The sequence below is a fragment of the Phaethon lepturus genome, unplaced genomic scaffold (assembly GCF_000687285.1).
Source record: "Phaethon lepturus isolate BGI_N335 unplaced genomic scaffold, ASM68728v1 scaffold19130, whole genome shotgun sequence".
In the NCBI taxonomy this organism is placed as follows: Eukaryota; Metazoa; Chordata; class Aves; order Phaethontiformes; family Phaethontidae; genus Phaethon; species Phaethon lepturus.
Window position 1 is genome coordinate 1 of NW_010510015.1, and position 24167 is coordinate 24167.

General features: G+C 49.1%; 1 protein-coding gene across 1 annotated transcript in view; it reads left to right on the forward strand.

Annotated features, from left to right (window-relative positions):
* Nucleotides 1-68: 68 nt before the first annotated feature.
* Nucleotides 69-24167, forward strand: part of LOC104627033 (glutamate receptor ionotropic, kainate 4) — a gene marked incomplete at its 5' end in the record, with an annotated part of 78414 nt that continues 54315 nt past the window's right edge. Inside the window, 5 exons of the mRNA XM_010295159.1 lie at nt 69-233; nt 7423-7520; nt 10989-11154; nt 17281-17459; nt 20715-20768. Of these exons, the coding sequence (XP_010293461.1) occupies nt 69-233; nt 7423-7520; nt 10989-11154; nt 17281-17459; nt 20715-20768 (662 nt within the window). The remainder of the gene's footprint in view (nt 234-7422; nt 7521-10988; nt 11155-17280; nt 17460-20714; nt 20769-24167) is intronic.

Consider the following 24167-nt stretch of genomic DNA (forward strand, 5'->3'; position numbering starts at 1 on the left):
GGGGGGTGCGCAGAGCCGGGCGGGGTCCCTGCCAAGCCTGACCACTGCCGATGCCTTTGCTCCCGCAGCCGCCATCCTGGATGACCCCATGGAGTGCAGCAGGGGGGAGAGGCTCTCCATCACCCTGGCTAAGAACCGCATCAACCGCGCACCTGAGCGGGTGGGGAAAGCCAAAGTGGAGGTGGACATTTTTGAGCTGCTGCGAGACAGCGAGTATGAGACGGCGGAAACCAGTAAGTACCCCTCCACGTAGCTGGTCCTTCCCCAGTTCTTCTCACCGCCGGCTCGCAGGAGGTGGGTGCCTGGCACGCTGCGCTTGCTGCAAAAAACTGTGTGATAGCCAAGGAGGGGACGTGGGGTAAAAAGCACCTCTCGGCTCCTCTATCAGCACTTGAAAGATCCAGATGTGCTAGCATGAAAGTGGGTCTCTGCAAAGCCCTGGCCCGCCCCGGCTGCCTGGGCGCAGTTGGGTTTGGCGCAGGGGTCTGGTAAGGTCTGGATGCGGGCGCACATCCCCTCGGGAGGGGTGTGGGACCTTCAGCAGCATCACACGGCGTGTTCAGCCCCAGCCACACGTTTGCAAGGGCCGCCCTGTCCAGCGTGGGGGCACAGCAGCACGTAAGGGGAGGTTAGGCTTGGAGCGCGAGTGCTGAGACCAGTTTTCAGTTGAGGGTTCAGCCTGGAGTTGTGAGGTGAGCCCTGGCGTGCACTGGGAGGATCTGGGTCCCCGATAAGCTTTGCCACTACTCAGCTCAGTGACTTGGGACAAATTATTTTCTTTAATCTGTGTGTCAATAAAGAGAGGTGATGATGCAGGAGGCGATGCTCCTTTGTAAAGTACTTAATGGTGTGCAAATAGGAGACTCTGGGCAAGTTCAGTGCAATTAATTATTTTTAAAACCCCACGGAACACAGTTTGTCAGCAGACATGATAGCTCTTTTGGTGCTTTGGATTGGCAGTGGATTTGTTTACACAAAGTGAAGTTTTCAAGGGATGTTTATAATCATGTGGATTAAAAAGAGCTAACTCTGAAAGAGCAGTATACTTTCCACGTTGCTTTAAAATCCCTTCATGCAAACTGGTCTCTACTTACAGGTGTTCCTCTAGATGCCCAACATGTCAACCCCATGCTGATGAATAAAAAAGAAATTGATGGTCTGTGTGCCACGGACCTCTCAGGAGCCTGGGTGAAAGAAACTAAAAAGATCTAGAACAGCCTCTTCCTGTAAGAAGGAGAATCCTTTGGAATAGGGTAGCTTCCATTTAGAATAATATTTAAGACTACCTTTAAAGTTCAGAGGAGGACTGTAATTTTTTATTACAAGCTGGCTTGAAAACGCTGGAGAAATAATTTTAAAAAATAGGGATTTTGACTGGTTTTCCCTATGGTTCTCTGTTCCTGCAGGTTATATGGGCTTCGGTATCCCAAAAAAGTGTGGGAGTGTGTTGTGGTCTAGAGCGGGCTGTTTCTTTGCACAGCTTTGGTCTTTGTTCTGCGCGGCACCACGCGCCCCTGTACCTGGGAGGCCCCGTGGAGCCCTGGCACCCAGTGCTGCTCGGTAGCAGGTCTCTGGGTGACTGGCAGAAGGGGCTCAGGAAGCCTGTGGGATCAGCAGATAGCTCCTTCATTTCCTGAATTAGCATTTGCATTATTTATAGAAGCGTTCAGTTAATAAAGTGCGTTTCAGCAAGTACCTGGATGTCTATTTATAGAGCCTGTCACCCATGAGACTGTCTAGATTGAGATCATCACAGGCAGCATCACAGGGAGTGTTTAAAACAGCAGTCCTCCGCCTTTTTGGATCCCTCCTCTCTTTTAACTTTTTCTTGGTCTTTCCCATCTCTTCAGGGTTGTGCGCATCCTGCTTCACCCTCACCTGGCACAGCAATAGGGCAGATCCGGTCTCGCTGGCCGGGCCATGCAGAAGGGACGGGGGCTGCCTGTGTTTCCAAGTGCATTCCCAGGTTGCCCCTGAAAGTACTCCAAATCTCCCAATGAGTCTCCTAAGAAATGAGAAAATTGCTTGCTTGCTTGAGCCTTCCGTGTCTTTGAAGGAACCGGTAGCATTTTTAGTTCAATTCTTTTTCCTTTCTCATAAATCTTCTGCTTGTAGCAGTGTTTCTGCTGTTAAAATGTTTCTTTCTGTTGAAGTTATTTAACTTTGCTCGGGAAATAGGCTCGATTGCCAAGCGACCCCAGAGCTGCGGTAAAGATTGTGAGCGGGATTTCTTTCTTGCTTGCACCCTGTAACACTGCTCAGAAATTTTTCTGTTGGAATGTTTTTCAAGCAGAAGAATCCTAATTTGTTGAGAATGAAGTATTATGCAAGAAATTGTTCATTTCAGTGAAATGTGGTGTTTGGGGAGAACGTGGAAATGGGATAAGTGAGGAAGAGGCAATCTTCCATTTTGAATTTTCACCTCGGGGTGGTTTTCTTTGTTTTCTTTACTTTGACTTAGCGAATGTGAAAAGTAGAAATTGGAGCAAACGGATTTGATTTTGGTGAAGTGAGTATTCACGTAATTTTGCAGTATGTTATTTGCCTTTTCTTCAGAAGGAAAAATGTCTTGAAGCATTTCTTGCAAAAGAAAAATCTAGATTCTGCATGGCTCTGCTATTAATGTCACTGAAGTTATTCTTGATTTATACTGGTGGCAGAGGAGAATCAGATCCTTTAACTTAAATTTCAAGGCTTTCATGGTTTTCAGATGTCTGACTTCTCAGCTTTAATACGGTACTGATATTTGTTATCACACGTAATATTAATAAAAGCAGTTTAGATGTTTTAACCTATGACTGCAAAGCTGTTATAAATCTGTTTAATACTGTTCTCAAATTTCACGCCCTTTGAATCACCCTTAAATATCACAGCTAGCACGCTTAGCTGACTGATCTAGGAATGCTGTGATTACAGCCCATCAGTGATACTCCGTGTAGAATTAGTGCTTCGAGAGAAAAAAGACTTTTTGAGAGTTAGTTTTTATTTTAGCGTTGAGCAATTTTTCTTTCTTTTTTTCTTCCTGACTGACTGAGGCATCTTACTGTTGGGGGCCACAAAATCACAATTGCTATAGCAGGTAAAATATGAGTCAGTCTTAATCACATTCATGCATGGTTTGCCATTTCAGCTTTATATATGAACGAAGACAAACATTGACTGTTCCTGTATGCGACATCTATAAAGTCCCGTGTTTTGAAATGACTTTGCAGTGAAAGGTTATGGATAAAGCTATTTTTGCTGTTATAACTGAAGCCTGTACTCTCTTTGTGTTTGATGTTTCAACTCCTTTTATGAAGATCCAAAATGACTTGTTTAATCATGTCTTTATCTAAAATACCTTATTCCTTTTGATGTCCAGGGAAGGACAGATTTTCTACTTGTCACCCTGTCCTCTATCATCTCCTCAGTCTTTTAAGCATCTTTCTGTTGTTAATCCAAACATCAGGGCAGGTCAGCAGTCAGAGTGAGCGAGCGACTGGAGGATTTTCAATTTTGTTTATTCACACCAATACTTCAAAGTGCCCGATACGTCCGTTTGGTGACATTGGCTCAAATGTGCTATTAGCTGTCCCACCATTTCTATGATCCTGTTGGATTTCACATTTAAGCCCGCTCTGCTGGCGAGTTCCTGTTAAGAAGCGTAAGGGATGCTGCAGGGAGCAGTCCTGAAGCCGTGGTGCAGGGTGCACTCTGTAACGCCATCCGTCTGTGCCCTTGGTGTTTTCTGTCTGAGAATCCCATCCTGACCAGCCCCTGTCATTCAAGATCCTCTGACAGGTTTTGCAGTCGTGGAGTGTTGAGGTAATTGCATACCTTCCCTGCTCATTTATTTTCAATTAGAGGCAGGAATCTTCTTTGCATGCTGTTTGGAACCCTTGTATCAGATATCTGTATGCAGTGAAAGAGATGCTGTGTTCTGCACCGAGTGGATGCTCTCACCGGAGCGCTTTCAGCCGTGCTTTGAACGGGGAGAGTTCATGTAAATGCTTGCCGAGTGCCCTGAGATCCCAGGAGGTGAAAGGCACTACCTGACCACGACTAAGTGGATGTACATACATATATAATGTGAGAGCTACTCATTGCTGGTTGTGCTTTTTCATGTTCAAAAATATGTATGTATTTCCATCTTCCTTTAAAATGTATCTTGCTGTTCCCTGTGTCCGGACCTGTACTCAATTCCTAGATATACTCGTGGAACCTGTTGGACACAGCCCTTTCTCGCTTACGTGGCAGGACAGACTTGCTGGTGTGAAAGAAGGGCCACTGTTTTGCACTGCACATTAAACGTGCACCTGAGCTTGTCTGTGGGCCACCTCCTAGCTCCAGCCTGTGCTGGCAGGGGCACAGGAGACTCTGACCCCACTCCCAGCTTCTGAGCAAAGCTTGTAATCGGGCAGACGGAGGTACCGTAACGGGACATCTGAGCTGCGCAAGGAGCAGAGGCAGAAAAGTCCACGTAGAGGTGGAAAGGCAGCAAACATCAGTTCACGCCTCCGAGGAGCTGCCCCCAGGTGATGGCAGGAGGGATCCTGTCCTGCCTAAACCAGCGCAGGTCTCGGCAGAGAAGGGTGTACCCTGGGATGTTTCCTTTTCAAAGACTTCTGTGTTTTAAGGGTATTGTTAAGAAATTTCTTTGCTAAGCTTGTTTCTTGTTTTTCTGTCTCGCTGTCCTCAGGGATGTTTGTTTAGAACAGCTGAGTGCAGGCAGTCTGTAAAAGCGGCTAGAATAGGAGGTTTGGGACATCTCAGGCCTTCAGGTCAAGGACGATCCGTAATATCCATGTCCCATCTCATGGTAAAGAAGTTTTTAATGTCACTTCTATGTCCAGTATATCTTGAGGTACTGAATTCTAAAAAACCATAAAAATTGGACATGATCTTGGGCAGAGGTATCTGGGTCTGCAGCAATCAAAAATGAGTCCTGCGCAGTATATAGCTTACATGGCACCCATGCGTTGAAGTAGGAAGAGACTTGAGCGGCAGGGGCTACACCAGGATCTGTGGTTATAGTCCGTGCGGCTATCAGGGATGAATTTTTGGTACAGAGCTGACAGTTCCACATCCCTGCAAGTGCTTGTCTGAATCTGCAGTGCCCATGATGGTAGTGAGGTTGACCCTTTTCTCCCTGTGGAGGCTAACAGCTTCAGGGAATGTTCTGAAACAGGAAATGTGTTTTGGATTACAAGAGAAGAAGCTTTCCAAACGTGGTCAAAACCCTTGCCTCGGGCACCTCCACTTTGTTTCCATTCATTTTCCTTAATTTTACTGGGTGTCTCACCCTTGGAATGATAAGCCAGGTTTTTTTCTTCTGACAGTTGTTGCAACTCTGTTGCTATGACTACTTAACCCACTTTTTGTACTCCATACCAGAGATGAGAAGAACAGTGCTCACCAAACTTTCCCTTCCATGCACAACAAAATTCCCCCCAGGACTTTTGCCCTAATGACCTGTGGATAAAGAAGACTTGGATCAGCTCCTTCCTCCTAGATGCTGAATTGCAGATTACCCGAAGGGTCTGATGCAGCTGAGAGGGATTGATGAGTGCCACTGGATAGCATGTGGTGTTTTCAAATTGCTGATGCTCTTACTTAAAAGGATCCTCTGAAGAAATGTAAGTGCCTGTAAATTTTTAAGCACAGAGGAAAAGCAAGTGCTGGATTCCTTTGAAGATGCCGCCGAAAACCATCACTCGTTCTGTAGTAGATTGAGATGGCAGAGGGTGAGAGAGCATGGAAGGAAGGAAAACCCGCGAGAAGATGTTTGCATATCGTTGGCACTTTCTGTCAGAAGTCAGAGCGATCAGTATGTGTAGGGACCTAGTAGTATATGGAGTTATTCCTTCAAGTAGCACTTGGAGAGAACTAAAACCAGTTCCCTAAAGTGACAAACTGAGTCCTCAGCTTTTGGCCTCATATTCCAGTGATGAGTCTATAGAGAGTTATAAAGTCTAAGGCCAGAGATGACCACCTTGATTAGCTGATCTTATCCTCGGCAGAAAATGAACTGTAGATGTTCACTTGCTGAACACTACACTCAGCCCCATAGCTTGGTGTTCTTAAAAACCCCCTGAGTGCAGTATAGGCTCTCGTTTCACGTCCATCTTGACTTAAAGACTTGAAGTTGATAGAAAACCTGCTCTGATCTGTAGTACAACAGTTTTGATGATTAATTCCCTCACTACAAATAATATGTTCTGGTTTGAATTTTTCTTGCTCCTTTTTCCAGCCGCTGAATCTAGATAACTTTTACCAACCATCACAAAAGCTTGTCTGACATGTAAGCCAGGGACCTGCAGTGAGGATGGTGCTCTGGAACAGTCCAACCATTTGATACTGAAAAGGCACTATCTTTAAAATCTCAGTTTCGTGATACAGTGGTTTAGTTTTTACATATGAAAATGTTGTGAGCTTGCTCTTGTCAGAACTGATAAGTGGTTGCTGTGCCTCCTTTCTCCCCTGTGGTATCCTCTTTCTTCGGAAAGCAGTTGCTTGACAGCAGTTGAGCAAAGGTGGCTTTGTCTGTCCGGGGACAAAGGAGCCGAGTGCATAGCAATGCTGAGGCAGGTCTGGTATTTCAGAATAAGCTGTGGCCAGCACACGTTCAGACGAGCCTTTCAGAGTCCGGGGATTCAGCACGAGGGGCTCTCGCCTTCTGTTCGCGCGGCTTTGCCTGCGCAAGCTGCTCTGGAGGAGTGTTTCTGAGCGACGTGTCTGACTGGGATGATGGCGGGGAGGTGACACCAACTGGGATAGTCCTTGAAGTGCCATTCGGCTAAATTTGTGCTGTGAATTAAAAGGACAAAAGGTTGCAGTTTAACCCGGGAAGCTTGAGGGAAGAGATTTAACTTCTTCATTTTGTCAGAGTCTTTTTATTGTTCTGCTAACCTTGGTGGCGTGGAGCCAGAAGATTAACTACTGCCAGAAAAAAAACCCAACACACAAATGAAAAACCGTAATACGATCCTTATTATTACCACTGAGCTCTGCAGAGGATGAGGGAAGAAATTAATACAAGTTTGTTTGCTGCTAGATGATGCTTTGAAGCTAGGCCACTTCTGAGTTTAGCATCTTCCATAAACTTTGGTTTTATCTGGAGCATAGCAGATGGGACCAAAAAGGGATGTTATAAGAGAGAGACCCGAGTTCTGAGACAAAGATGAGGCCACCAGGGGCTTGGGGAGACTTCAGGTGGGATTTAGAAAGACTGGGGAAAGACAGAGAGAAGGATGTCACAGGCGGGGTGACAGTGCTTCAGAAGTGAATAGAGGGATTTTGGGGGAGATAAATGGCAGGGAGTATGTTGTGTGAAGGAGACAGTACTGTGTCCTTAGTAAGGTGCAGCAGGTACTGTAAGCGTGACTGTCAGCTGGAAACTGAGGATGAAATCTCATGCATGTTTCCTCTCTTTGGTGCCCACAGTGTGCCAGATTCTCCCGAAAGGTGTGGTAGGTGTCCTGGGACCTTCCTCAAGCCCAGCCTCGAGCTCTATTATCAGCAATATCTGTGGGGAGAAAGAGGTAAGTGGAAACATCCCGTGTTGGAGTAAGTCTGTGCCCTTGCGCCGACTGACTTGGCCTCAACGCCCTTGTGCCCGGCGGCTGCCCAGGGCTGGGAGGGTAATGTGGGAGCCCTGGCTCCTTCCTCCTGGTGTTTTGCGGCAGGCCTGGGGCCACAGCAGGGCTGCCCACCTTGGGTAAGGGGTACTGCAGAGACCCTGAACCGTTCCCCAGCCCACACTTTCTGCACGTTGTCCTTGAAACTGAAGATGTTCTCAGTGGGCTCCAGTTGCAGCAAGGCTTCCCGCTGGCTGCTGCCTGGTGCCCAGGCTCCCTGGGAGCACAGCGGTTTGAGGGTACTTTAGTAAGTATGGATTAGGTTTTTAATTTACCACTATAGCGAGCAGCAGTGCCTCTGGTGCAGATCCCGTGCAGGAGGGCTTTCTGCAGCTTTGAAGGGCTTCCTTTGAGAGTGCTGCGCCCATGCCGAGTCCCACCTGCAGCCGCACAGCTCAGCGCAGCTTCCAGTTCTGCCTTACGTTGCCTTCTCCCTCATCTGGGTCTGCCCATAGCAGTTCCTGTTCAAGTCTGGTGCTCTGTTTCCGAGTCATCATTACTGTGTATGCATACCTTTCCTTTCCACCCGGCTCCCCAAACCCTTTCCAGGGTGGGGAGACCCTTTCCACGGGCCTCATCAACCCCAGTGTATTCTGTCCTCATGTCCCAGCTGCAAGGCAGAGCACGGATGTTACCTCCATGAGACAGGAGCAGCGAGGTACCTGCCTATGGTAGTCCAGGGCATCCTTGGCAAAGATGACTTGCTGTAGTCATCTTACAAGCTATATTGTCCTTCCCGTGCTCTGCCATGGCTTCTAACGAGCAGAGTTGACAGCTTGGTTTATTGCCCCTTCTCCTAATGCACGTATTCTTGCAGCTTCTTACTTTTCCATTTCGTCTCTCTTTTCTGCCTGCCTTGTCCTTGTTTTCCTCTGTATCGCCTTTTACTTCAGCTTCCTTCACGCGCAACCCTGATGCGAACCATGTCCCTGCTGACTGAGGGCTGCAAACACCTCAGCTTGTCCTGGCAGATGCACATCCCGGCCAAAGTTCCTGGGTGTGACGTTACTTTGTGCACGTACTTGGAAAGCTGCACCCCTTCCTGTTTGCTGATGTTCCATCAATGCAAACCCTTTTTATCTGTGTCCAGGCTATGTGCCTGATTTAATATTTTATAAGCCTTGAACAGTCTTACACTGATCTGGCTCTGCTCTCGGGAAAAGAAATTGAGTTCTTTTCTCATAGTTCATCCCTTTAAAGTAAGATAACATCTCTCAGTCATTTAGTGGTGTCTCTCTGGAGCTCAGCCTCCAAGGAGGGGAGTGCCTGGAATTGAGCACTGTACATAACTTGCATTCACAAATGACTGCTGTTCTTTGTTCCCTAAAAATCAGAAGTGTTGGAGAGATGGAAGAGATCTTTTAGACCTAGTGCTCTGGGCTACAGCAGGATGGGTCTCTCGAGAGTATTTTGTAGTGCTTTCTCCAGTTAAATGTCCCAGACATGTGCTCCATCCCAGGCAAAGGCAGCTCTGGAGTTACAGATTGCAAGTGTTTTTCCACTGAAATTCATAATGAGTCTGAGTCTCTGATCTAAGTCTCTTCATTTTTTTTCAGAAATGAAAGGTGAGTGCTAGTGCATTTCTGAGGTATTTGATTCTCAAGCTTGATCTCAGCTGCCCTCCTAGTGATGTAAACCTGCAGTAACTCCCTGTGATTTATATCACAGTAGCGTCAGTTGGTGCCGCTGTGTTAAACGTGATACAGCAACCCCAGCCAGAGCCGTTGTACTTACAGCCATCCATCAGGTAAAGGAGAGTGTCCTCATTTTACCACCAAGGCACCAGGTGGTGGAGTGACTGGCCTGATGTTCACTTGTGGTGAAACTGGAGGATGAACCTGTGTCTCCTGCGTTACCCTTCTAGTGCCTTTGGCCCAAAGATTTCCTTCCCCCCTGTCTGGGGAGGGGTATCGCACTGGGGCAGAGCGCGTGGAAAGGAGAGGAGGGCTCCGGGACTGAACGCGAGGTCTGAAGCAGGGCCGCGATCAGCTGTGGGCAGCTTGCAGGAGCTGCTGTGGTGGTGGCTGCCTTCACCTCTGCAGCTCTCTCTTCTCAGGTAGCGGTTGCCACTGCAAGTCTCTGACTCCATCTGGCTCCCGACGCTGATCAGCATGCTTGTACCGGAGCTGCCCTGTCTGCTCTGGTTAAAGGAATTTGCTTTTTGCTTACAGTTTGCTTCTCTCCCTGTTAACAGAGCTCGCAACGAGGGCTGCAGAGTGAAATCAAGGCAGATAGCAGCTTATTACTCTTTAACTTTCCGATTGCTAACCAAACAGCTCATGCTGTCAATAAAGCAGCCATCACAACCTACTAATAGCCTTTCCCAAGAGGAGAGAGATGAGAGGCATGGGATGATAGCTTCTGGAAGGACTAATAATGGAGGAAAAGAGGACTTGACACTCCCCTAATGAAGCTGAAGCAGATGTTTCCCTTTCTCTGTCTTCTATTTCTTCCCAATAATTCACTCGGCAAAAGGAAAACAATGTTCCCTCTCCTTATTTGACTGAGCCCCTGGTGTCTGAGCTTGATCTGTCTGCCCACCCAGTCCCTCTTCGCGAAACTGCCAGGTGTGCAGCAGAGCTGCCTCGGAGGGAGCCCTCGGGCTGTTCCCCCGTGCGGCTTCCCTGCTCCCCCTTCCTCCAATTCCCTGGGCAACGGCGTCCCGCTCCCGCCTCCTGCTCCGCTGTATTAACGACTAGCGCAGCATTACTGGGACTCGCGGTTACGGTCCCGTCGGAGCTTGCCCACCGTATGGCCACCTGTTACCTCTCCGCTGATCAAAAGAGCCCAAAGCTTCTGGCTGCTGCATCTGTTCTTCTCTCTCCCGAGCCTTGCCAGCGCAGGGTCATCTTGTTTTCTCTTCATCTCTTCTAATTACCTGACGACACATCGGTACGGCAGGCAGAGGTGAACTTGCAGCACTTCATCCATCTAGCACACAGCAAAGGTCTGGGGGTCTCTAGCACGGGCTCTGTAACTCCCTGCCTGCCTGCAAAGCATCCTCCGTATTTACCCAGGCAGCAAGCCCGAAATGAAGTGTGGGCCTGGCTACAATTAGTGCCCAAGCTAATTAGGTTGAACTCATCCGGAATGGTTTCCTGTGCTGTAATCACAGCCCCCATTGCCTTTCTCCGAGTGGCTCAGCAAGACTTTTCCTGATCCACTCCTTCCCGTGGCTTCTTGTGGCTGTGATAATTATTTTCCTCTGCTATTGCACAAATCCCACCCTCCTCTCATCACTCTGGTGATGCTTCTGCAGTTTTATTGGGATATTTCCCTTTCTGCCTGCTGTGCATTTCACACCAAAGATTTACTTGTTTTTGTTTCTTTTTCCTCTTTAATCATGTTTTCTTTTCCCTCCTCCCCACTTAGGTTCCTCACTTCAAAGTGGCACCAGAGGAGTTCCTGAAGCTGCAGCTCCAGCGGTTCACCACCCTCAACCTCCACCCCAGCAACACTGATATCAGTGTGGCTGTGGCAGGAATCCTGAATTTCTTTAACTGCACCACTGCCTGCCTCATCTGTGCCAAAGCTGAATGTAAGTCGTTGCCAGGCTGGGTTCGGCTGCCCCTCTGCTCCCAGTGCCTTCTGTTCTATCTCCTGCTGCGTGTTCGGTGCCGGTTGGAGAAGGTCCCACAGGCAGCGTGTGAGAGCTGCCTCGCTGTTGCATCCCAGGGTGTTCGTCTCGCTTGGTTTGCGGTGGCAAGGTCTCTTCTGTTGGCAGCAGGCGAGCACTCGGGCAGAGCAGCCCCAAACAGTGGAGACCTGCAGGGCAGGTTTTCCACCCTGTTACCCGGTGGAGGTGTTTGCGTGTTTGTGAGAGGAGGAAAGGGGATGGGGAGAGACTTGCCTGCCTTCTGTTTGACAATCTGAAGAGTGTTTTGCTTGCACAGATGGGTGTTTGAAATGAGAAAAAGGCTTAGGCTTGTTTCTGGAGATTATTTTAGGCAAGTAAAGCTTTTTGAAATATGTCTTTCCCAAACCCACGTGCAGTTTTGTGGCCTAAAAGCAGGACTTGATTAATAGTCAATACACTGCACACCCTCTTGGGCTCTGCAGCCATACATCTGCTGGTAATTGTGCATCTGGATGCTGGAGCATTCACCTCAGCAAGACCATATTCATCTCTGCATAACTCTTCTAACGGGGCAGGAGCAGGCTCTGTATCGTAGTGGTTAGAGGGAGTGAAGTGTGTCCTGTGCTTTTTAAGGTCAGTGTGTAGGTAGGTAGCTGGTGTGTAGTAGCCACACCCATTCAGCTTTTATTATCCTGTAGCCAGATTCATTAGTACTCGAGTTTCCCATACAAACAAGCCGAGAAGAGGGGCTTTGAAAAGGTGCCTGGGTTCAGTGATGGCTTGGGAGACGCTGGCAGGAGCTTAGCAGTCTCTGTGGGGCCAGGTACAAAGCAAAGGCAGCATCCTTTCCAGCTAGCTCTGGGCAAACTTTGCACGACCAGCTGTGCAAGTAACACAGCGTTGTGGCAGACTCCTGCACAGGGACAGAAGGAACAAGAGCGTCTTTGCCTTTTTTTTTTTTTTGCTTTATGTACCCTGAGGAGACCATATCCTCAGATCATGTAAGTCAGTAAATTGCCTTCAGTAGGCATGCTCAGATTTACCCCAGCAGAGGACCTGACCCAAAATGATGCAATTAAAATCATCCAAATGGTCTCCTACGTTACTTCTAGTGATGGAATTTTTCATTGTCTAACCTTAAGCAAAAAGGAGGGGGAGGCAGGGGAAGATAATTAGGTTTTCTCACCTGCTGTGCGGCTTGCTCACAGCTCTGTCCTTGCACTGCTGCCAGGCACGGAGCTCACAAACACATCAGCGTGCCGCCGTACACCCCTGCCCTGCTTGCCAGTTACGTGCCAAAACATGCAGGTGCCTCCCATTGAATGCAGCCTGGTATTAATACGATTCTTCATGCAACTGGATCAAAACCTCGAGAACTAAATCGCTTGCATTAAAATAACGCTCTTTTAATTGAATCAGCCCAGTTTATTTTACTCTGGTATTCCTGGATAACTCAGTATTTGGGATGTGCTGCGCACCTTGAGTCCTTCCCAGACCCAGGGAAGCAGTGCGACGGGTGCCTTTCATGCATCCTGCTCTTTGTGCTCAGTAAGGACCTTACCTGAGTTAGGACTGAAGCACAACATGCTCTGACGATAACAGAGTGCAGAAAAGGCATAATCCAGCTTCATATAGGAGTACAAGCCCTCGTTTTCCCTTAAGACAAGCACCGCTCCTAAGCACAGTTCTTAAACAACTAACTCGAGGCACTTTGGGCTTTTGGAAGGTTCCCTGGAGGCAAATAAGGGGAGCATATGAGCTGTCTGCTCATCAGTGAGGAAATGCTGTTTTGAGGGATGTTATTATTTGGATCCCAAGAGGGAAAGTCATAGCTGGTTTTGTTTAAGTACTAGGCTGTGTGATGGGACTCCTGGGTCCTATCCCGTCACGCTCATGCTGTCACTGTAAGGAGTCACATCCTTCCTCTGTGGACTGACTGTAATTTCCTCTGGTGGAACCAGAAAATTACCCTCAAAATCAATGAACTTAGGCCAGCCTGAGTGTAATGCAATGGTGACTCAGTTTCTCTCCAGCATGGAATAATTAGCTAGTTTGTGAATTGCTCTAAAGGCCTAATGTGGAAGGACTTTGTGTGATTCCGCAGAAACCTTCACCTGAAAAGGCAACCACAGGCAAGTCCTGGGGTGGATAGACTTCACAGGAGCTACTCTGTAAGCTCCGATTGTCAGAAGGGAGGCAATAACACTCGGTGCTTAGGAAGGGAGACCAGGGCACGGAGGTCAAAAAGCTTGTGTGTGCCCTAGGGCCCCAGGGAGATGTTTGAAGCGGTGCTGTTAGGTGTAAGAGCAAGGCTGGACCATGGGAATCACCGTTTCCCTTCCCAGCCGTCAAGGTCAGGGATTGCACCAGCACAAACCCTGCGCAACCATAAACAGAACTGCTGGTCCCCTGGGCCAGCCAGCTGGCCAAGCCAGCAAAAGCCCATCTCCTTCTCTGCAGTAGCCTCATGGGCAAGAGCAAAAAGCAGGGATGTGGGAGTCCATGAAAGCCCTCGAGTCCCGCCTTTCCTGCGTCCCAGGGGTGCTCCCTGGCAGCAGGCTGTAAGGCGTGCCAGGTGCTCTGGAGAGGACGGGGTACCCGCGGAGAGCTTGGGGAGCTTGGGCGTGGGCTGCTCCTGTCTGCTCCAGGTGTTCGCATAAGAAAAGGAAAAATAAAATAAGCAAGGTCAGGGTTTTCCACTGGCCATCTCGAACCACTGACGCGCCTCTCTGCGTACCTATGGTCCCCATAGGACTGTTCAAACAGCGCGTGCCTGACGCAGCCTCTCTGTGCGCAGCGGTCCTCACTTCAGTACTTCAAAGTTGCCAGGAGGGGTCTGCAAGCCCTTGCTCGTGTTCGGCCTGCAGAGCAGCCTTCTAAAGTGCCAGTGTGTCAGCAGCAGCATCTCACATCCTCTTGTCATTAAACAAAGGGGAATTTCTTCAGATAATAGAGACTTTCCTCCACACTGCAAGAAGAGCTGCAAGCAGGAGGCCCAATGGGGCTACAGGTAGGATCTATCGTGCTGGAGATTATAATTTCCTCAAGCCAGAGGAGAGATCAAAACTCTTCCTTTTTTTCCTTGATCCCACTCCCTCTTCTCTGTGCCTGATGTGCTTTAGAAACTTCGCAGCTGGGCTCTGCCCTCCTCACCGCAGAGGCCAGGGTGGCTCTCCTGCCTGGGCTCGTGCCCCGGTGAGCCAGGGGCTGGAGGAGAGGCAGCAACAGAGGTGCAGATATCGTCAGCAGAGAGAAAAATGAAGAGGAAGCTGAGGGTCTGCTATGAATTACAAACTCCTAGCAGTTGGCAGAGGGATGCTTTCCAGTTTGCAAGATTAACTTACAGCTGAGCTATACAACCTTGGTCATTAAGGAGCAGGATCTAATTTTATTTCTGCAGGAAATTAAATAGAAAAGGTACATTTCCAAAGCGGACGGCTGAAAATTGCCCTCCACACACCCACCCCTTTCTGTGAATTTCTGTCCACTTGACAGCCATGTCGTGGTGTAACTCTGGGCTTCTCCCACCAGCAGGGTGGCACGCAGAAGAGCACAGCTCTCCATCTCCCTTCAGGTCTGTCCAAAGCCGAGCACCGTGGGGCTGCTGTCTCTGGCAGTGCCCCATACCGGCGGCAGCGCAAGCACTCCCTGCTGCCAGCCCCTGCTTCACCGAGATGTTGCCTGGGAGCGCGCTCCAAGGGCAGAACCATTTTATATTGAGTAAAAGGCCTGGGGACTTCAGTCTGTGGGCTGTAGTGCCAGCACTGGTGGGTCCTGGGAGTCAGTGGCCAGGTGTGCTCAGCCCTCATCACCCACTAAACTGGGTGCAGGTTTGGCAGTGGGTGCTTGAAGAGCTGCCTCTAGTGCTGCCTCCCCTCCTCCTAAACATCCACCTCTTACAGAGGACAGAGTTAAATGACATGAAATTTAAATCATTGTGGGAAAAAAGGTAAGTTCCCATGCCTTTTTAATGCAAGACCTTTATAAAGTTAGTAAAGTGCTCTTAACATTTTTCTCAGTTTTTAGCAGCAGATTTTGCTGAGGTGAGCTGTCAGTAAGCTCGGTATTCTCAGGACTGTTACTTGCAGTGACTTGTCTGGTCCCTTGAAGGTGCAGAATAAAGTGAAAATAAACCTCGGCAAGGATCAAATGGGGCGCTTGAGTAAAATTTACTGTTCACTTGAGCTAGCATACAGAAAAAGTATTCGGATGAGGTTTAGTCTATGTGTCCTGTACACAGAGTGAATTCACTGGCTAGTGAGAAAGAAAAAGAAGCCGGTGTGATCCAGAGGAGTCCTGGCCGTGGCTGTTTCTGTAGTCCCTTGCAGAGTTCCTACCTGTACTCAAAGAAAAGGTAAGAGGCGAATGCATTGTAAAGAGCAGAGTGCAAACTTGGCTTGCTGAAAAACTCTCACTGTGAATGAGAGGCTCCTCATCTTGGATGTATCCCTTTTAATGCACTGCTTTGTTACCTCTGTGAAGTGCTGGGAGTCCTTGAAAGCAGCGCTCTCTAACGCTAATCGCATCGCATTGTATCGCTTCCCTGGCCCCTAACCTTCTGGTGGATGAGTAGTTTCATGCAGTCAAAAGTACAGTTAGGTTAAGAGTAGGGCTTTGACTTGAGGATGGGTTTTACCCCTCTGCCAGCTGGGATGTGATTCTCCTGATAGTTCTGTTCTTTTCCGTTTCTTCAGTTCAGCTTTCCCCCTTCTTTTTGGATTGTCTTTCTGTAGGGATGAGATGTGCGGCCATGCAAGCTGTCTGTGTCTTGCTAATGATTACATCTGGTGGTCTCTCTGGTCAATCAAACTTGACAGGAGGTTATTTTCTGGTGAAACTCAGCAGCTGGATAGAAGAGACAGACTCTATCAAATATGCTTTCTTGACTAAGAAAAGCTGCAGCAGGAGCTTTGATGTCTTATTAGACATCAAGGAAGCTGTGTTGGAAGGAGCCCTTGCAATGACCTAGCTGCAGGAAGACACTTCAGTCACAAGTGCCAAAGGCAATAGGGCACAAGTCCAGGGAAGTCAGGACTCGTCCGTGTGGGTGCTCGCTAATTATTACTACTTTTCTTCAGCTCCCATCTGAAGGGAGAGCCTGGTCCTGCAGACTGCGTGGGGACTGCCAGGGTAGCCAGAGCCCTGGCTTTTCCCCGTGGCTGATCGCGTCCCGACACTGCCCGAGGAGGAGGAGGGCTGTGCTGTGCTGGGGCACTTGGAGGGCTCAGTGGGGGCACGGGGGAGGCAGAAATGCACATTGCAGGGCAGAAAGAAGGAGGAGGGCTTTGACGTGGAGGTGGGAGGTGGGTCTCCAGAGACGTTGCCCAGTGATGGAGCCGCTGGACTGTGAACATTGTCCTACTTTATTCTCTAATTTCTCCATAAAGTGTCAAATATGCTTGTTGGCACTTTTGTTTTATTATTGGCTTCTGTGTTGCTTTAGGAATCTCCAGTCCACAAGTAATTCTGCACTGTGCTAGGACCATACTCCCGATTTTTTTCTTTTTTTTTTTTTATGTAGATCCAGTGTTGTACTTTTGCAATGATCTCTGCTTTGCCTGACTCTCAGGAGAGATTTCCATCCCCAGGGACGTATGCCCTTGGAAGAAAGTGGCTCCCCATCAGAGTGCTCCAAGATCTGCAAAGTGTATCAAGTTGTGCCTTGCAGGGCACTTAGTCTGGGAACTAGTGATGCAAAGGCTTAGGAGGAGGAATCATCCTCCAGCAACCAGCAATAACCCGAACAACCCTGCATGCAGGAAGATAATGTAGAACTTGTCTGGACTCTGGGGTCCTGAGCAAATTTGTATCGGCGATCTTATCTCTTCCCAAGAGGCCTTTGGGGCCACTTTTTGTCTAGAGAACAAATGATGGAGCTCTAGAGGAGCTCCATCATTTCCCATTTCCTGCTGGCCCAAGCCTGTGCTGCAGCCCCAAATCCTTTCCTCTGCAGTGCATAGACACAGAACTGCAGGACTGCTTCCTACCGGGGACGGCTATGGGCCATGGGAGAAGAGCTTTTTGAACCAAGCATAACATTTAAAGATGTCTGTTTGTTTAATTTTTTTTCCTTCCTTTTATTTGAAGGCCTTTTAAACCTAGAGAAGTTGCTTCGGCAGTTCCTCATTTCCAAGGACACTCTCTCAGTTCGGATGCTAGATGACAGCCGGGACCCTACCCCTCTCCTAAAAGAGATCCGAGATGACAAAACGGCTACCATCATTGTACATGCCAACGCTTCCATGTCTCACACCATTTTGCAGAAGGTGAGTGTCTGTTAAGTGTCACAGTTGTAAATGTGGCTGCTTCCACTGAACGAGGTACTATGTGCAGTACATGAGCGTTCATGTGCAGGTGTTGTATGATAATGGAGTGTAAAAGTCCCTGCAGCATCACGGGAGGGGGTCTCTGCTGAGAGGGGAATTGCCACTGATGGAGTTTCTGGGGAAAATAATTTGCTCTGTCTTTCCAGGACTGTATCTGTTGAAGCAGTGGTTTAATTGCTGTGAGCTGATGTGTTTGCTTTCTAGAAGCGATGCATGTTTGTGGCTCCTGTTGCCATCAAACAGCCGTGGAGGGCTGCTTAGTGCTCTAAAATTAGTCAATCAGTGCAATAGTTTTTTTCTTTTTTCTCTAAGTACATTTCTAACTTTTTGCTTCCTTTTTTATTGTGTTATTAACCGAGATTTTATTTTAATCATGTTTATTTTTAAATGGTCTCTTGCTGCAGTTTTTAGCATTTGTTTTGATAGTCTACTTCAAAATTGAGCAGTGGCACCAGATGGAGTCTAAAGTTGTGTAGAGTTTCCCACTTCCTGGAAAGAACAAGAAGTACTTGCCTGAATGGAGGCAGGATCCGAGCAATGGGGTCTCTCCTTGGCTGTTGGTGCAGGCATTACACACTGTGTCCTGGCTGCGGTATCAGGGAGTCAGTCATTCAAAGGCCTTGGCTGTATCAGATTTATCCCTGATAACAGCCAGCAGAAACCATTAGAGCCGTTTTTATTCTCCCCTCACACATACATACACACACAATTTTTTTTCCACTGCTTGCAATTTTGCATTTTAAATAGGCAGGTTTGGGGTTTTTTGGGGTCTCTATGCAGGATTTTCTTTTTTTGGTGTGGGTTTTGTTTGGGTGTTGGTTTTTTTCCCTTTCTGCTGGTCCCTGTTGCGTACTGCCTGGCTGCTGAGGACTGTCCCCCTCCTCTGTTGCTATAGTGACTTCCCACAGGCACACAGCCGCGCTCCTCGGGCACCTGCAGTCTCCCTTCCCGGCTCGAGCATCCTTCTGCCACGACTGATAAAGATGTCAGAGATTGCCGCGATTTTTCAGCAGTTCAGTAAAACCTAATGTAGTCTTCCTGGCTAGAGGATTGTAGGAATGGAAGGTAATAAATAACGAGCTTTTGATCTGGCAACTCCTTGCACCTTGGGAGGGTGGAAAGTATTTTCTTTATAGAGATGTAACCAGAGTAGGGAGAGAGGTTGTGGTGAGCAAGCAGGTACATCCTTGTCCCCTGCCCACAGGTCACCAAAAGCAAGAAAAATACACTATTGGTTCGAAAGCACCCTGTGTCAGACCTGTCTCGGGAGATGAGTCCTGGCCTCGGACAATGAGAGAAATTGCAATTTCTCATCTCTTACCCTCCACATATGGTCTGGAGACACATGGTTGCTTCCTCGATTACCAGCCTGTCCCGGCCGCCCACCTGCCAGCGGGCACGTTAAATGGATGGGAGCGATGCTCGCAGGAAGCGCTTTGTTGCTCGCTTTGATTTTCTGTCCTTGAAATCAAATGCACTGACTTCAAAGTGGGTCAGAGGGGGAGCTGACATTATCGCTGTCCCCAGGAAGGGAGAAGGGAGGGAAATGGGTGCCAGGTTTTATTGTGTAGGGTCTTAAAAGTGAGCCAGCTGTCTGGAAAGCTGGCTGAAAGGCAGGTCGGCAGCCTCCTCTGGAGTCCTGGTGCTCTTTTAGTCAAATGACTTTGCTGTGTCGATTTTGCCACCTCTGCAAAGGGACAGGGTGACAATGTGCGACCTAGCCAGACCTAGGCCACCATCGGTCCTCTGTGGGCATCCAAAGCTTTCCCCGCTGCCCGTGTCCGCTCCTGCCGCAATGGTGGTAGCCTTGGTTTTGTGCAGAAACAGGCAGAGAAGAGGCAGGAATAGGGAGAGGTGCAACCTAAGCCACCTCTTCTCTGGGTCTTTCCTTCACTGGCTTTCTGTTGTCACCATCCTCCAGCTTCTGGGGGAGACAGAAAGGGACTACAACCAAGTAAGGAGGTGCTGCCTTTGGTCCTTCCCTCCCTGCCTCCAGTTCCCCTGTGTGGTCTGCGGTGATGGGAAAACCTCTTTGCCAAGGTCCGGAAGCATGATTTGAGACCAGCTGTGCTTGGCAGTGAAACATAGGCTTTCAGGAGGATCTGCAGATTAATCCTCCACTTTTCTGAGCATCTGTTCCCACAATCAACTCCTTGTTTATTGAGAATTTAGAATTTTGGAAAGGGACTTCAATGATCTGTTCTGTGATATCTAGAACAGATCATCACATGGAAAAATCTGTGCCATCCTCTCTGCACCTCCATACACTTTTACCCTTCTTTTTCTGTTTATTTCTGTGGTCATTGCAATCCTGTCTCAATTCTGGAGAACAGGCTGAGTTACTAGGTTTCATTCATGCTAATTAATTTGCGGGACTGGAGCCCAAATCTGACTGATACATGTGGGAAAACCACCACTGGGATGACTGTCCTTTTTCTGTAACTCCAGAAGAGCTTTTTCTGCCTTGCACTCTGCATCACAGTGTTTGTGGTGAAAGGAGACAAGCCCTGAGCACTCTCTCAACTGCTGCTTTCCCTCGTTATGTTCAAAAAGACGTTGGTAGTTGAACAGGAGAAAAGCAGCATTGACAAAGCAGCAAACCTTAGCCAACCTTGCTTTCCTCCAAAGAGTACACCCAAGGAACTCCTCATCCCAAGGGGCTCTGGAGACCTTGGGCTGGGGCTGCAGGACCCCACCTCGCCTTGCCAAGGTCTGTACGGGCCATTGCTGCTGACGGTGCAAAAGCTTTTGCTTCCGATGGGCATCTTCCTTCCAGGTTGTCCTTGGCTGGATGCACCCGCAGGATGGGGCCACGTGCAGAAATCCCCGAATGTCATCTTGCATTGTGCCGCAGAGGGAGCAGGGGTGGTCACAGGGGTCCGGAGGTGCGGATCGTGCAGCGTTGGGCCGTTTCTCTCTGCCAGGCAGCCCCTGTGCAGGTGCTTTGTCAGCGCTGTCGCGGAGAGGAGACCTCAGAGGTAGGCTCCGTCCTGATGAAAAATTGGTTCCCCAGACTTTAATTTCATAGGTCAAATTGTCTTGCCATGTCCCACCCTTCCCAGCCTGCAGGCAGACAGCACCGCTTGCACGGCGCGATAAGGATGAAAAAGCGAATGTGGCCCAGTCTCTGCCTTGCCGGAGTGGAGATTGAAGATTGTCAGGCTCTGGTCTAATCTCCTTTCCTTTCCTTCACAGGCAGCTGAACTGGGAATGGCGTCTGCCTATTACACGTATATCTTCACTAATCTGGTAAGGTGTTTTTCTTGGCTTTTCTCCCGTGTGCGTGTAGAGTCATGTTAATGGGAGCCGATCTCCCCGGCCCCTGGGAGCGTTGGGAAGAGCCACGTGCTTGCGGAGCTGGGGATTCGCGGTGGCGGGGGAGGGAGGCAAGGAGGGGTGTCCCCGGCATCAGTCAGGGAAAACCTTGCCCTGGCCTTGGGCGGTGAAAGCTGACGGCTGCCCGGAGGCACCGACTGATCCCGTGCAGCTGCCTAAGGCAGCATTTGTAGACACGGTGGCCAGAGCCGGTGTGGTGCGACGCGATGTGCGAGTCCTTGGGGAGCACCAGCAGGCGGGTGGTTCTGGCCAAGGGCTCCCGAGGGTTACGCTGGAGGCGTCAGCCCCGAGCCCGTTCCCTGCACCGGGAGAAGGGCGAGCTGTGCCGGGGCGGGCGTGCGGAGGGCACCGTGGCCCCGTGCTCTTCTGCTGCACCTCTGAGAGCGGCTGTGTGAGACAAAGGACGGATGATACCGTAATCGCTGAGAGGCAGAGCGGGGTATATCTTCAGCATGGCCCCTGGTGATTTGGCTTTATAGCTACTAATAACATTAATGTGGGGATCGTGTGGTTAAATCCCCGAGTACCGTGCTAAACAAGGAGTAATGGGCTTAGGCAGCAGCAGGGGGAAACCCAAAATAAACATCAGAGATACTTCTCTTGCTGCAGCAGCTACAAGGCTCTTGAACAGACTGGCAAGTAGCATGTGGGAAATACTACCACCGGGGAGACCAGATACCTACCTATGAAGGCTGGTGTGGGGATGATGGAAACCTGAGTGCAGCAGGATGGGCTGGATGATTAAGTGGGGGTGCCTTCCAACCCCAAATGATACTCATATTCTCTAGTTTCTATTAATATTTATGCCAGGGTGTGCGTGTGCCAGGAAAGCAGAGAGCTGAATCATGCTTTCTGTTTGGGTGGGAGACAGACGGGAACGGATGGAGCCAAACGTGTAGGCAGGAGAGCTGGAGTGGAGAGGAGGAGGGGGAAGGAGGAAAACGGAGGGGTTGAAAGCCAAGAGAGCACTTGGGACAGAGAATGGAAAAGGGATGGGGAAAGGAGATGTCAGAAAAGAGAAAAGTGCAAACAATAGAAAAAGCCACAAGCTTCCTATGTGAACTGATGTCATTCTGATTCCTGCTTAGCGCTCGATTCATAGGTCCTAACCTTGCTCACTATCAGTCCAGCAAGAACACTGGAGCTTCACTGCTCCCGTTTATCCCCATGCAAATGATTGGCACTGGGCAGGAAAGCAAAAGGAAGGGAGGTTCCTGGAGGGGATCAGCCAGCCATGGCTGCTTGGGGAAGAGCTGCGCCTTCGGGAGGTGAAGGTCACTTGTTCTGAGGCGGTGGCTGCTGCTTTGTGATGTCTCACCCCCGGTGCGTGTAGAACACTACACTCTACCAGTGTTCTGCTGGTAGAGCTGGTAAGGGGTGGTGGCTGTCCCCGTCAGATCCTGCTCGCAACGCTAAACCACTCCAGTAATTTCCCAGTCCCAGCAAGTAGTTTTCTTGTTGCCCTCTGGTCCCAACAACGGTTCCTTCTTCCACTTGCCCTCCCCAGTCCCGGCAGTCACTGCACGCCGCACAGCTCGGGACTACGCACGTAGTAAGGGATTTCTATTTGCACATCCCCAGCACAGCGGAGTCCGTCTTCCTTGGATGGTGCTCGGACGGCAGAAATAACTATAAAAATTAAGCTCCTCACCCCTGCCGTGCTAGTTTTGAGCATGGGTGCGATTAAGCATTTGCTTGCCTTGTCAAGAGGTGAAATTTGTCTTTGAAACCCATTCATCTAGTGTAATGCAGTTATGGCAGCTGGGGCAGGTGAGAAAGAAATGAGTTTTGTTGCCGTTCACTCTCATAGGATATTAATCTATTTACCCAGGTTATTTTACCACTTTGTCCAAAAGACCAGCCCTCAGCAGAACTAACTGGATTTTTGGCAGGAGCTGTTAAAGAAAGGTGACATCGGGCAAAACTTGGGCAGATGGAAGAGATGTTTAAGGAAATTAGTAATATTTAAATGGGGATGAGAGATGGGAGTGAGCAATTTAGACTAATAAATCTGGAGGGATTATCAAGCTCCTAATGAACCCTCCGAGATTTTGCAATCACTGCCTAATAGAAAAGATAAAATCATAGTGAACTGCTGTCAAGGGGAGCAAGCAAAAAGATGGCTTTAAATGGAGGGACAACCCATCAGAAGGGGAACAGACAGTCTGTATAGCATTAAGCTACTTGGAGATGGAAAAATATTTCAGGCAAAAAAAGAAAAGGGGATAAAATGCTGAATTAAACACCTGCCTTGCGGCACTAGAGGGGAATTCTGTTTCCATCTTCTAGCATTAATTTTATTTAATAAGCACATCCCAGCCGACAGCTAGTTGTGTGTCGCAGCTCTTCTCTCTGCGGATGGAGGCAAGCTGCTGCAACTCCCCTGGCACTGGTCCATGGGGGGAGCGATTTGGGGGTGACAGCTCCTCCGTAGCCAGCCTGACGACTGCAGATAGCACCAGTGCTGCTCTCCCTGCCGTTCAGCGGCGAGGCAGAGCGGCGCATGAAAGCAGATGCCAGCCTTTGGCAGGAGATTGCGGGAGCAAATGAGGAGGAAGTCCTGGGCCCCCAGTGCATTTCCATCGGAGCCGAGGCCGGCAGCCTGGTGTAAAAATATCCACAGGCTAATTTACTGCATGCCAATTCATTATCAGCCTCCTTCAGCCAGCTCAAGGGACCCTTTTTGTCAGCAACAGAAGCTCAACAAATTTTCCAGGAGTCCTCATGAAACTCACGCAGGTCTGATGCATTTTTCTCCCCCGCATCCATCGTCTGCGAATGGGGCACTCGTGACAACTAAGCACCCTTCTGTCTTCTGTCTGCCCCAGGTTTCTTCCTGGCATCTCCACACAGTGACGAGCTCCCTTGCTCTGGGGCTTGCCCTTCTGGGAGGGCTGAAATTTCCCCGTGATTAAAGGCAAACGCTGACCCAGTGGCCAGCTGCTCCCTCACCTCGGTTTGTGTGGTGCCGAGACGAGTTCCGAGCTGCTCGTCGTCCCTTCCCCGCTCCCTGGCAGGGCACAGGGTGCTTGTGTATCCACACAGCTTATGACCCGTGTAAGAGGGCGACGGTGTACTCCATATTAATAATAACAGTAATAATAATAATGATAATAATGCCAGTGCATAGAGTGTTGCAAGCAGGCTGTTGTGCATTGAAAAAAATATTTCTCCTGGTGCTGGAAATCCTTGAAATCAGTAGCGCAGAGCAGGAGGGGTCTCAGATACCTCCAAAATCCCGTGCTACAATTAATTCTTTTAGCTTGTTAATGCTGTGTAGCTTGTTGTTGGTTTTGTTTTTTTTTTTCTCTC